Consider the following 13,139-nt stretch of genomic DNA (forward strand, 5'->3'; position numbering starts at 1 on the left):
TTTCCTCCTATTTTGTCAACAAAAAAAAAAATAGTAACACAAAAACATCAACACACATAAATAAAATATATAACAAAATTACATATTTAAAATTATTAATACATAAATAAAATAATAAAATATTACAACATATCAATTTTACTAATTTACTATCGGATACAAATATGTGCAGTACATATATCATTACGTCCACATTTGTATCCACTATCACTAATGAGTAATCAAAATATTCATTTATTTTATCCATAAATACTCGTTAAGCTACCCACCTCACACCTGTCACGGATTTTATCTGCGAATATATTTTTTTGGCCATCCCTAAGATGTTGAAGCATTACAATACATACTTAAGAGGCAAGGTCTGCCAGTATTCTTGAGAAATTCGAAGACTGTATTTATCGTCGCTTGTTGAGGCATTACAACACAGTCTAGAGAGACAAGTAAACAATGCTTAACTTGAACAAGCTTAGAGAATACTCAAAGCCTGGTGAAGCTGAGTTAAAAAATACTTAGTGGATTAAGTTCATGAGTTTACTAGAAAAAATGTGTTTGTAAGGGGAGGACTATACTAGGGATGACAAAAAAATTCACACCCAAGGATATTCTCGGTTAAAATCCACATGGACATAGGTCAGGTAGCTTATCGGATACCCGCAAATAAAATAAATTTATATTTTGACTATCCGATAGTTAATGGTTAAATAGGCATATTGAATAGTATTCCTACCTGTGAATATCCATACTAGATAATAAATAAGAAAATTGATATGTTTAATACTTTTTGTTTATGTGTTAATGTACTAATACTTTTTATGATGGAATTTTGTGGTATATTTTAGTTATGTGTTAATATTTTTTGTGTTGACAAAATAGGAAGAAAAATTCTACATAATTGAAACAAAAATTATAATTTTTGTACATAAATGAATTTTTTTTATTTAAATGATCATGTTCATGGATATTTGCTAATACATGTGGATATTTAAAAATTCTCTAAATATCAGTTTGCGGATATCCGCACAAATATGAATATGATATAAAGATTATTTTTATTCAACGAATAGGTAGCGGATGCGTACTATTTATACCTGTTGACACTCATTGTCATCCCTAGACTAGATGTTCTAATAGTTGTTACAATTTAATATAAAAAACTTTGTGTGTGTTTGAACTTTTTATGTTTTATCTTCCATCATATTAAGCATCTATGTTTTATCAAAAAAATAAGCTTTTTATAAAGAATATATTTTTTTATTGACAAATAAGATTTTAAAAATGACCAACACAATTCAAATCAATTTTATGGTGTTTTTTAATACTTTCAATTAGTATCATACTTGGATTTCTTATGATTGAACACTTTATTATACAAAAGTAAAAGTTTTTTACTACTGAAAAATATTAATAATTGATTTAATTAGTATTTTGTTCATTCTTATCTTTTACTTTTATTTCAATTTATTTGGTTTTCCAAATTATGAATGATCTGAAGTAGCTTATTATGAATATAAATTATAAGAGTATACATTTGTGCAAGCAAATATTTTACTTTATAATTTGTAAGTTCACAACAACAACCGTTGGGTTTATAGCCTTATTTTTCAAAAATGTTTTCAATACATTTGTTGTATTTTATTGTTTAATTATTCTTTTATGATATTTTGAGTAATGGCTAGAAATTTCATTATTGAGAAACCTGAGACACTCAAAGAAAAGAATAAAAATGGAAAACAATTTTAGTTATGTGTACAATACATAATTGATATTATAGTCTAGGTCTTGATGTTTGTATATTGCTTAAGCAGTCTAAGAAAGTATTTGAACATGCGATTAGTAGGTGCAAATAACACTAGAAAGGAGAGCAAAATGAGACATAAATATAAAAATCTGTAAATTAATTTAAATTTTAAAAATATAGTTCTTTTATAAGAGTAGTTTTTTCATTTACACAAAATAAAATTATTTGGTTACTCATAATAATTTTAAAAAATAAAAATTGTATATTTAGTAGTGTCAATAGTTTTTTAAATATACAATTATTTCTTACTTATTTAATTTTTTTTTTATTTTTGTTAATCTATAATATTTAAAAGTATTTTAAGTTGATTTGGAAAAAAAAAGATTATGTAACGTCAACGATAAATGCGAAAAGAAGAAAAAAAAAGATACTATAAGTTACTTGCTTGTCAAAAAAAATTAGTAAAAAAATGCTATAAACCGATCTATGATGATCTATTGGTAACATATTTTTTTGAACTACCTCGTATTATTGAAAAATATTAAGGCCTCTTCGCATAAGAAAAGAGGGATATCTTCCATCCACACTTCTTTAGAATATTCAAGGACAAACTTAGAAAGAGTATGAACCACAACATTATCAACCCTCGTCCTAAATCTATTTTTATAGAAATTTAAAAGGATATTTATTTTATATGTTATTTTATTGATAGTTTTGATTAATTTATTCTTATTTATTTATCAAATTAATCATGAGATAATAAAATAATTTAAATTGGTCAAATCTACTAAATTTTTAATATAAAAATATCAAATTTAATATTCTATTATGAGTTAAAGAAAGAAGTTTGTTGCAGGATTTTATGATAAGAAAATATTGCCAAAAAAAAGGAGAAAAATTGTTATATAAAATTAAGATTTTCTTGTTATGAAAGCATTTGTCATAAAAAAAAAGGGAAAACAGAATCATAGAGAAAAAAAAAATGAAAGAGAAAAATAAAGACAACCATTTTATGGAAACTATAATGTTTGGAGTCAATAAAGTGTTTCAAAATTTGAGACAAAAATTTATACTATTTTAGAGTTCTATTTCTTTCTATTTAAGATTATGCCTTAATTCTAATTCTAGCTTTATTTTAGATTTTTGTTGTTTATCTCAATTAAATTATTTTATTATTTTATTTACATGTTTGAATTACGCACCTTTGTATGCTTTAATCAATCAATTAATTAAATATTCTAATATTTTAATCATTCAACCTATTGGTTCTTTAGGCTTCTCTTAATTTTATTTTTTGTATGATTAATCAAAGAATTAATTTGGAAAAAAATATTACATTGAATGACGAATCATTGTTAATAGTTTTAAGGAGAGATTGATAATTGAGAAAATAAATAAAAATTCATATAAAATTAGGATTTGAGGTATTGATATTACAAGTGAAATTATGACTTTAGATTTAATTTACACTAATTTAAAGTTGTGTTGTTATATATTCTCATTTTAATTCTTATGTTATTGATATGTTTTCGTTAACGCGAATCAACAATAATTTTTATTAGTTTAAATAATATAACATCTTGATTATTTTGATAATGATTTTTGATAATATATACGAAAATCTTATATATTGCCAATTTTGTGCAACGCCTCTTTACATGATTAAAAGAACAACAAAAGTTCTTCTAAGACAAAAATAAATAAATAAAAACAAAGGCCTACCACTAAGTGTGAGAATAGGTCATGTGAGACTTTGAAAGACCTAGCATACGATTATTTTTTTAGGCCTAAGTCAGGTCTACGGTCTATCATATACTTTTTTTCAGTCTGGTCTGACTTTTTTAAACGTTTGACATGTCCTGAAAGCCTATTTCACATTAAAATATTTAAATAATACATTTTATATTTTTTAAATAGACTAAACCTTTATATATAAGAAAAACTAATAAAATAATAAACTTCAAGAAAAGTAATAAAGTTATAATCAAATTTAATAAAATTATAATGAGCATATCTACAACAATGTTCCAAAAATAACAAAGAAATAAAATAAACCTCATTATTAGCATACTACAACAAGTCCTTCAAAAACATTAAAAAAAATAAAAATAAAATAAACTTCATAATTAACAATAAATCATCCTCTAGAAATAAATACTAAATTACTAACAAATAACAATGTTAATAAATAATATATATAGACCGACTTAAGTCTAATAATATTTTTTTATAAGTTTGAATTTGAACTATTTAAATTAATAAACTTTAAAAAAAAATTAGATTTAACTTTTTTGTTAAATAAATTAGACTAGACTTTAAATAGATCAACTATAGACCTTAACAAACAACCTAACTTATTCTCGGCCGTAACTACCATCCATCACTCTTTAGGAGTCCACGATATCTATAAAATTTTGTTGTTTTCATAAACATAGAACCATCGTTTCCCAATCTGAATACAAATTATAACGCAACAAGAAGTCTCTACCACAAATCGCACACCCATAGTTGCACCCAAAGCTTTCGTTGTTGTCAAACCCAAATGCGTCGATTTCTGAGCAATCCCAATGAACCGTCCCTCAGCGCCTAAGAATTAAGATGATACAATCAAATCCCTAATTACTAATTACTAATACCTATTATATGAAAACAATTACAATTTTTTTTTAGTAAAAACCAACAATAGTATTTTTATATTGTATCAAAATATTTTTTAAGATCTAACACTTATTCTGTTTTCACATATATACATAAGAGGTCAACAAGTTTGGTCAGATTTATGCTATGAAATATATTTAACTTTTCAAATCGGATAATTATTGTTTTTAAAGTTAATATATAATAGGGATATTCTAAAAGTGTCTAAAAACTTAAATATGAAAATAAAATTTTGGAAGTTTCTGTGAAATATTTAAACATATTATATTTTGATAATATTTTTTCTTATTAAAATCTTCTATTTTCACACACACTCTTTTTTTTCTTAAGATTAAAATAAATAGAAAATTAGGAAAAATATTTACACACTTAAAATCTTTAAAAATGCTTATTTGATAACAATTATTTATTGATTATTAATATTAAATTTGTAACCAAATTTTGACTAAGTTGTATGGGTCAAAATATTTGAGTCTCTAGCTTTTTTGACACCCAAACCACCATACTTTTTGGGAGCAACAACTTTTTCCCATCTTACTGCATTTCCATATAAACCCCCCTTGTGGTTCTATCAAATATATTGTAGTACCAAAACAATTGCATGTAGTAATTTGGAATAGTAGAAAAAAATAGATTTCGCAAGAGTGAGACATACTATTTTGTTGAAGAACTTATTCTTTCAATAGGCAAATTTTGTCTGTATTTTCTCTACTATAAAGTCAAAGTCAACTCTTGTAACTATGCCCTTAAGCATATAAAGCCCAAGTACTTATCCAAGGATGTAGCATATCTGATGGAAATAATAGTAGAGATTTTTTCAATCTTACGGTTGGAAACACCGGTAGAGAAAGTCACCATAGACTTAGCCAAATTAACTTTAAGGCCAAAATGCCTACTAAAATTTTGGAAAAGTTCAACTAACATTTTCTCATTTTATTCTTGATCATATTTTTTCTTACATTTTTTATTTATATAGGTTATGATGCATTCATAAAATATGGTTAAACATATCTTTTAAATTTTTATCATATATTCATATTACAAATTTCACCATTTAGTTTGGTTGAAAGTCGTTATCATATTAATCATGCATACTAAATTTTATTTTAATAAAAAATTATTATATCATTGATATACTTCAAAATAAATATTTTATAAACTTTATTAAACGAATTAAATTTAATGTTTCTCATTAACGTAGCAAATGATTTTATATTAATATTATATTTTATAGATATAATTCAAGTAAAAATAATTTTCAACCTAATGATGGATAATATAATGCGAATATTCAATTAAAAATCATATAGTGAATTTCAACACTCTAACATCAATTGTTCGTAATCTCCACACCCTCTGGCTTGCTAAACTAAAAAAATGAAAAATATGAAAACAATTTAAAAACAACTTCAAATAAGAAATTGCTTCTAGAAAAATAGATTTTTAATTTTTCTTTTTTAAATTGATTTTCACAATGATAGACAAAAAAAAAAAATCAGCTATTTTGAACAATCTCTAATAAATAATATTTCTAAATTATTAAATGATAAAATTAATTTTTGTTAATAATCCATAACAAACTAAGAAAAAAATCACACCATACAACATTACTTTTATTTATTTAATTATTATTATTCTTTATGTGGTACAAATTGTAATTATTATTCTAACTAACTATATAATTTTTTAACCTATACATTTTGGTCCCGACTTTATTATGTTAAATGTGAGAGAATATACTAATATGCAAAGATCATTTTCAAAAGAAAAAAAAAAATAAAGAGAAAAAAAACCACACAACACAAAGAAGGGCCAAGACAGTGTAGCTAAAGCCAAAGCCTTTGTTATTCCATACACCAACTCTTCTCTCTCTCTCTCTCTCTCTCTCTGGTGTCTGATGATTCATCTAAAAACCCTAATTCTCTTTGTTTCCATATCTGGGTCAATGTATATTTTTTAAAATCAATTTCTCAATATTAATCAAGTGAGATTTTGTTCATATCTCGTTTTTCTTAAACTTGGTATTGTTAAAATCACTTGATCACATTTCTTCTTATGTAAATTCTACATTTTTATTTTGTTTATCTATCTGAGCTTCAAAAAATAAAAAAGAGATTCTCTTCAATTACTCGAATTTTCCCTTTTTTTTTTGCCTAAAAATTTCATTTTTTTAGCTTAATAGTTCTAACTTGTTAAGGGTTTTTGTGGGGGTGTCTTTGAATTTTTGGTTTTTCAATGGCTACGGTTGTTGTTGCTGACATTTCAGCTGATTCCAACAAAATGGACTCAAAACCAAAGACAGAATCTGAATTCAGTGTTCAGAAACTTGTTGACATGTTCACAAAGTTGAATCCTTTGGCTAAGGAGTTTTTTCCTTCATCTTATTCTCCTAATCATGATCATCGTCCTCAGGGCTTTAATCTTCTCACACCTGCCAATTTTTTGGTTAACACTAAGCCATCAGCTAATGATAATTCCCCAAATAATCGAAGGGTATGATTATTATTGTTATTATTTGGTTTTGTTTTGATCCCTCATTTATATAGTTTTTTTTTTTTTTTTTTGTGATAATTTTTGCTTAGTTGTTTCACATTTATCTGGGTTGTGTTTGTGCTGTGCTGGGAATATTTGAATTATTTTTTTATTTTGGATATTCTTTTGAGATTTAAATATTGTGAATTGTGTGTGAAAATCTATAACTTGATTGAAGATTTTGCTGTAGCTTTGTTTTGTTTTGTTGGTAAATATTGAATTTTTAATCAATTTAGCAAAAGGTTAAGGAAGTAGGAGAGAAACCATGCACCAAGAATTGTTAACTGTGATATAGGAAAAAATAATTCTCTGCTTGAAAAATTCAATTGTACCACCTAAAACAAAAGACACTATTGCAGGATGCAAATTTGGCCATGAAACGAAGAATCTATATATGCAGTGTAGTGACAAATTTTGGGGCTTAATTATGCCTCTTACATTTGATAATAATTATATGCATTCTTTATGGATTTTGTGTTTTCTGAGTTATTTATTTGTAATTTATGTTTCCTACATTTGTGGTTACTGCATTGTGATGGAATTTTTGCGTCTTTTTGTCCGCAATCTTCCAAAGTTTTAGTAATCACATACAATGCAACTGCAATTACAATTCTTTTCTTTCTCTTTTTATATTTTCTATTTTCAATTTACGTGATGTTATGTAGATAACGACAAAGTTTTTCGTTATGATACAATAGCTTGTTATCTTTTCTCCTTTTCATGATTGACTCCAAATTGATTATATGACACATATTGTGCAATGACGGGACTATAAATCTATTATATTAAAAAATGGTATATCTGTTGAAACAATTATGTCAATAGCATTGAGTTAGCAATTTATGTTTGAGTTCTTTTATTGTCATTCTTTTTGTGTTGACTGAAATTTTTCACTGCCATCATGCAGAGAAGAAACAATTTTACCCAAGGGAGGAGAAGGTTGAACGGAAGATCGCTAAAGGCTCAAAGAGAAGATAGCGTTAGAAGAACAGTATATGTTTCTGACATTGATCAGCATGTAAGTCAGTGATGTGAGAATGTCATGAATAAAAGATTATGTTGATTTTGTGTGTTTAGTATTCCATTCTGATAATAGAAAACTGAATTATTTAAACACTATCTTGTTGTGATGTAGGTTACTGAGGAGCGGCTTGCAGCCTTATTCACCAATTGTGGACAAGTAAGTTATGAGTCTTCATTGATAGCTTGGTTAGTTATTTTATTATTCTTTCCTTTTTAATTTGTTTACTATAAGTGAAAACCGTTACATTGCTTAATAATTTTCAACCAGAGTATTAATATTGCAGTATTTTTTTTATGGGCGGTTTTGTTTTATGATTGTCGATAGTATCTTTTCAATGATTATCACTTTATTTACTTTTATTTTTAAACTCTGAAAAATACTATGTTGAACTTGAACAATGATGATGTGTGCCTATTATGATACTTTGTTATGTAGTCAATGTTATCCATGATTAGCACTATCAATTTCTTCATTCAGCTATGTGGAAAATTCCTTATTCTTGAGTCTGTTAATCTGAATTATTTGAGTTTATGCTGTAATTTCTTCAATTTTCTCATTTAAACTTTAGTTTCTTCTGAACCTCATATAGTAGGATTGTGTTGATATGGAGTTTATTTTTTAAAAATATGGGTCTAGGTTGTCATTTGAAGTTATTTCATTTGTAAAATGGTATCTTAAAATCAAAATTATATATTAAATAAGCTGCTGTAAATGACTAAATGGTATATATATTGAATAAAAATATATGAAGCTAATTTATGATATCAGCTAGAAATCTCAAATCCTTACCCCCAAATAAAATACAGATCATTTCATCCCGAGGAATGTTATTTAATTATTGCTTTCACTCACCTTAATTTGAACATTATGCCCTTTGACTCAGCAAGCCAACCCCCCCTCCACACACACACTTGCTTTCCCAAAATACACGCGCACACAGTCATCGTGCAAAAAACACGAAAAAATGGAAGTTTTGGATCACTAGAGGGAGAGCTTTGTATCGCAGATAGAGGGAGGTCGTGAAGGCAGAGAAATTTACACAACAGAGACTCACAAAGCAAAGCGGGAGAGGGTGGAAGTGTGTTTTCTGTAAATGACAATCGAAAATCTAACCCAGATATGCTGTTCCAAATCCTTAAGTGCAGTGTTTTATGAACCGTGTAATGAAATCTGACCCGATATTCTCTTGGTCAAAATGGATCGACGATCTCATGCTTCCATGAGCAAGAACGGCGATCCTATGACAATCGCACTCAACGTTGACCCTGTAACCAAATCAGCACTAGAGGGGGAGGAATACTCATAGGATTGTGTAATTCTACGCGTTAAGACACGATTTTAACAACATTGATTGAAATGCTATTTATGTCTTTTGATTGATGGTGATTGTGTCTAGATTCTAGACAACGAATTTTGATTATTAATGATGTATGTCTTCAATTTTGTTAACTTTTATTTTTGAGCATACATATATATCTTGCATAATTTACAATACTTTTCCTTTATTTTCTATAAATTGTCGGCCTGCTATGTGCTATCCTATCTAACACTTTTCGTGTTTGTCATACCACACTACTATTTGGGATAAACAACCATATCTAACCCCACCTTTGGAATATTATAAGACTTGGTTGTTATAGCTACATCTACATTGCAGAACTTTATGAGAAAGTATACTGCAACGTAATATTTGATGCATTTATTGGTTTACTAGTATCTCTTCTCTTGCAAACTATCGAAGATTTAAATTTGAAAGATAGATTATCTCGTAATAAATATCACACCGCATTTAACTAATCATAACATTTTATTGCATCATTTGAATTGAAGGTCATTGATTGCCGAATTTGTGGCGATCCACATTCAGTTCTTCGTTTTGCTTTTGTCGAGTTTGCAGATGAACGTAAGTTTTTGTCCTTTAAATCTAACTCTCTTTGTCTACAAGAGACACGTGGCTACAAACACACACAAACAGTTATTTTTCATCCCATTTCGTGCTTTAATCACGGAATTCAATTTATGTCAACAGATGGTGCAAGGGCAGCTTTAAACCTTGGTGGTACCGTGCTGGGATACTATCCAGTGAGGGTCCTTCCTTCAAAAACTGCTATCCTTCCTGTGAATCCTACATTCCTCCCTAGGGTATTACTTTCTGTACTTGGCTTTATTTAATGTTGTTAAATAGCAGCTATAGCGCTTCAACATAGCAGAGTTTGAAAAAGCTGCTATTGTTCCACAATCTGCTATTAGTATAAAAGGTTTTCAAATAGTGGCACTATAGCACTGTTGCATAGTAGAATTTTAACAAACCGCTATTCTCTGCGATCCACAATTGGCAACACTTGCTATATTTGGATGGAACATAAAATTAGAATGCTTTGAATTTGTAGTTTAACCCTTTTGTATATTAGTTCTCTTAATCCTATTTACTGTTTCTTTTGTAACGTGCAGTCGGATGATGAGCGGGAAATGTGTACCAGGACTGTCTATTGTACAAATATTGACAAAAAGGTATATCATTATTTTTTTGGAAAATTGTTGTGACGGATAATTCGGTAAATCTACTTTTAGTTTAGGAATAATTGGGGTTAACTAGATTTGAAGAGTGGTTAATAAATATCTCTTTTTGGACCAATTAGCCATTTTAATGTGTTTACCAGGATAACATAATGCATCTATGAAAATCAAGATGCATATATGATTATTATCAGTGTTGAATCTGATGATGAACTGTTAAATTTCTCTCAAATATCTGAGTGCAGATTTCTCAAGCTGAAGTGAAGAACTTTTTTGAATCAGCTTGCCGTGGTGAGGTGAGACCATAAATTAATTATTTCATGATATTAGCCAAAAAAAATTTATCCCAAAAGTAAAATGTTGGTTGAAACTGCCTTTCCGTTTCACAGGTTACGCGTTTGAGGCTTTTGGGGGACCAGGTGCATTCAACTCGAATTGCTTTTGTGGAATTTGCAATGGTGAGTTTTAGTATGCTAGTCAATGCTCAATGTATTGACTGCAATACACTTTCACAATTTATAAGAATAGCTTCAACTTTGTGACATTGTCCATTCGCATTATCTATTTTCCATGACATTTACCGAGTCACTTATTATGTTAATTTAGCGCAAGAGGAACTGTTATGTTGACTGGCTGTTTTTTTCTTCTTGAGTATAGGCAGAAAGTGCAATCACCGCGCTCAACTGCAGCGGAATGCCCTTGGGAACTCAACCTATCAGGTATGGTACCATTACTGGAAGATAGTTTTTATTATGCTAGTTTCTATCCACACAGTTTGATCATATTTGATTTTCCTTCTGATTCTTTAGGGTAAGTCCTTCGAAGACTCCGGTGAGGCCACGAGTCACTCGTCCAGTATCGCATTAACCAATCAACATGGTACAGCCAACTCTTGAGAGGATATTCGGTCAACTTTCCAGTTGAGACTTGTATGGAAGGGGCAGTGAAACTTCCCTTTGTTTGTTTCAGTATTTTCATCTTTTTACTGTCACAACTGTTTCTTTACCAGAACCTGTGAATGTTCTGCTCTAGCCTCTAACTAGGTACTAGTCTCTTGATCCTAAACTATTTTACCATGTCTACATTTTTAAGTCATCTAGTTTCAGTTACTTGGTTAAATGGTTATTTGGAGCTAGCACTAATCATGTTTGAATATTTAACGCAATTGCGATCGAATGTTGTGGTGTGAATTCACATCTAAATAATGAGCCGTTTGGATTACCTGGAGACACAATAGAATCGTTTGATGAAAGATCAGACAATTTGTTTCCTTAAACTTGGTAAGTTAGATTTGAAAGCAACTTAAAATGCGAACCATCTAATTTTTATCTAATATTTTGATATATGAATCATTAATATAGACACGAACACCAGATATAACACAAGTATGTAGACATTAGTAATAATTTGAAGAAATGTTAGTCCCTGTATGTAATCACAAACACTAGTGTTGCATCGGTTTGGACACTCAAATACGTCGTTAATTTGAAGTGTTGGCACCACAGTAGTTATTGTATGATATTTTAATTGCATGGAATTCATTTCTCCATAAAACCTACTGAAAACACAACTAGTTATAGAACTATAGCGTTTTTGCTACGTGTTGAGCAAAAGAGTGGATAGGTTAAAGGTCCCCCCAAACTAAAGAATGTGCATAAAAATCCGAACATAACACTTTTTTTACAAAATTTTAATTTTATAAAGATGTTAAGCATCAATCCTTATCCTTTTGTGATATCTATCTAGGTATGTTATATTCCTTTTGGCATAAATGTTCGTTTTTGATTTGATCACAAGCTGGAATTTATTCTAATCTTATAGATGCTTTTTTTTTTCTTAATGAATGTCGGTATGCTGAAAGATAAATGAGTTATATTAAAGTTTTTATATTATATATGACTGTGATGGTAAATGTTATTAGAGCCATACTTTTTAATTGGTGTGTTGTTACTAGCTTCTAGTGGTATATTCTCTTTTCTGTTCGTAGTGCAATGATTAATATTCTTTTCATGAAATATAAGGATTTTCATAAGGATGTGATGTGAGGATATTAGTGGGTTTATTTTTAGTAACTTTTTTAGTAGGGCTAGGTTGGAGAGTTGTAATGTTTGAGATAAAAAAGAAAATAGAAAGAAAAAACTTGACGTTTATTTTTATTCATAACACAAATTTTCTTATTTTGGAGGAACTCAGAAATTCTATTAAAGAAGAATTTTGGAGGATTTAGATGAACTTTTCAAATAATTTTTATGTTGTAATAATATTCGATAAATTAAAAATATATTAATCATAAATATTAATTTATTATCTTCTGCACAATCACTCTTTTAAAAAATGTAAAAACAAATTTCTCTATTTTTCTATTTTCTTTTTCCTTCTCCTCCTATCTAAACTCCCAAATAAAGCCTTAAGAGCTCTGTTAGAAGGTTTTTGGTTAGATATTCTCTTCAATCCACATAGCATTATCGTGATGTAAAAATGTCATAAAGTTGTTATTATATAAACCTTAATCCCCACTTAAACTTAACCATGTTGTTTTGCTCATAATTTGTTATATAATTAGTAAGGTGTTCACATAAGAACTAATGCCAAAGAAAACAATAAAACGATTCAAAAAGTTCAAAAACTAAACAAATTTTTTATTGGATATTTTTGGATCTCTCTTTGTGA

General features: G+C 28.3%; 1 protein-coding gene across 1 annotated transcript; it reads left to right on the forward strand.

The window, feature by feature from the left end:
* The first annotated feature begins 6,194 nt into the window (after window positions 1–6,194).
* Window positions 6,195–11,690, forward strand: LOC101491084 (polyadenylate-binding protein-interacting protein 9-like). Its single transcript, XM_004488659.4, has 10 exons — window positions 6,195–6,889; window positions 7,836–7,946; window positions 8,064–8,108; window positions 9,783–9,855; window positions 9,982–10,094; window positions 10,404–10,463; window positions 10,715–10,765; window positions 10,859–10,927; window positions 11,127–11,188; window positions 11,279–11,690. The coding sequence occupies exons 1-10, from the start codon at window positions 6,632–6,634 to the stop codon at window positions 11,334–11,336; spliced, it is 900 nt and encodes a 299-aa protein (XP_004488716.1). The 5' UTR covers window positions 6,195–6,631; the 3' UTR covers window positions 11,337–11,690.
* Window positions 11,691–13,139: the final 1,449 nt, after the last annotated feature.

Source organism: Cicer arietinum, chromosome 1 (genome assembly GCF_000331145.2).
Source record: "Cicer arietinum cultivar CDC Frontier isolate Library 1 chromosome 1, Cicar.CDCFrontier_v2.0, whole genome shotgun sequence".
NCBI classification, from domain to species: Eukaryota; Viridiplantae; Streptophyta; class Magnoliopsida; order Fabales; family Fabaceae; genus Cicer; species Cicer arietinum.

What these genes read in the sequence shown, in the direction of transcription:
- LOC101491084 (XM_004488659.4), top strand. Translation starts at nt 6,632, where the DNA reads ATGGCTACGGTTGTTGTTGCTGACATTTCAGCTGATTCCAACAAAATG. An exon ending in TATTCACCAATTGTGGACAA is followed by an intron (nt 8,109 to 9,782) that starts GTAAGTTATGAG and finishes TTTGAATTGAAG; the next exon opens with GTCATTGATTGCCGAATTTG. An exon ending in TGTCGAGTTTGCAGATGAAC is followed by an intron (nt 9,856 to 9,981) that starts GTAAGTTTTTGT and finishes TTATGTCAACAG; the next exon opens with ATGGTGCAAGGGCAGCTTTA.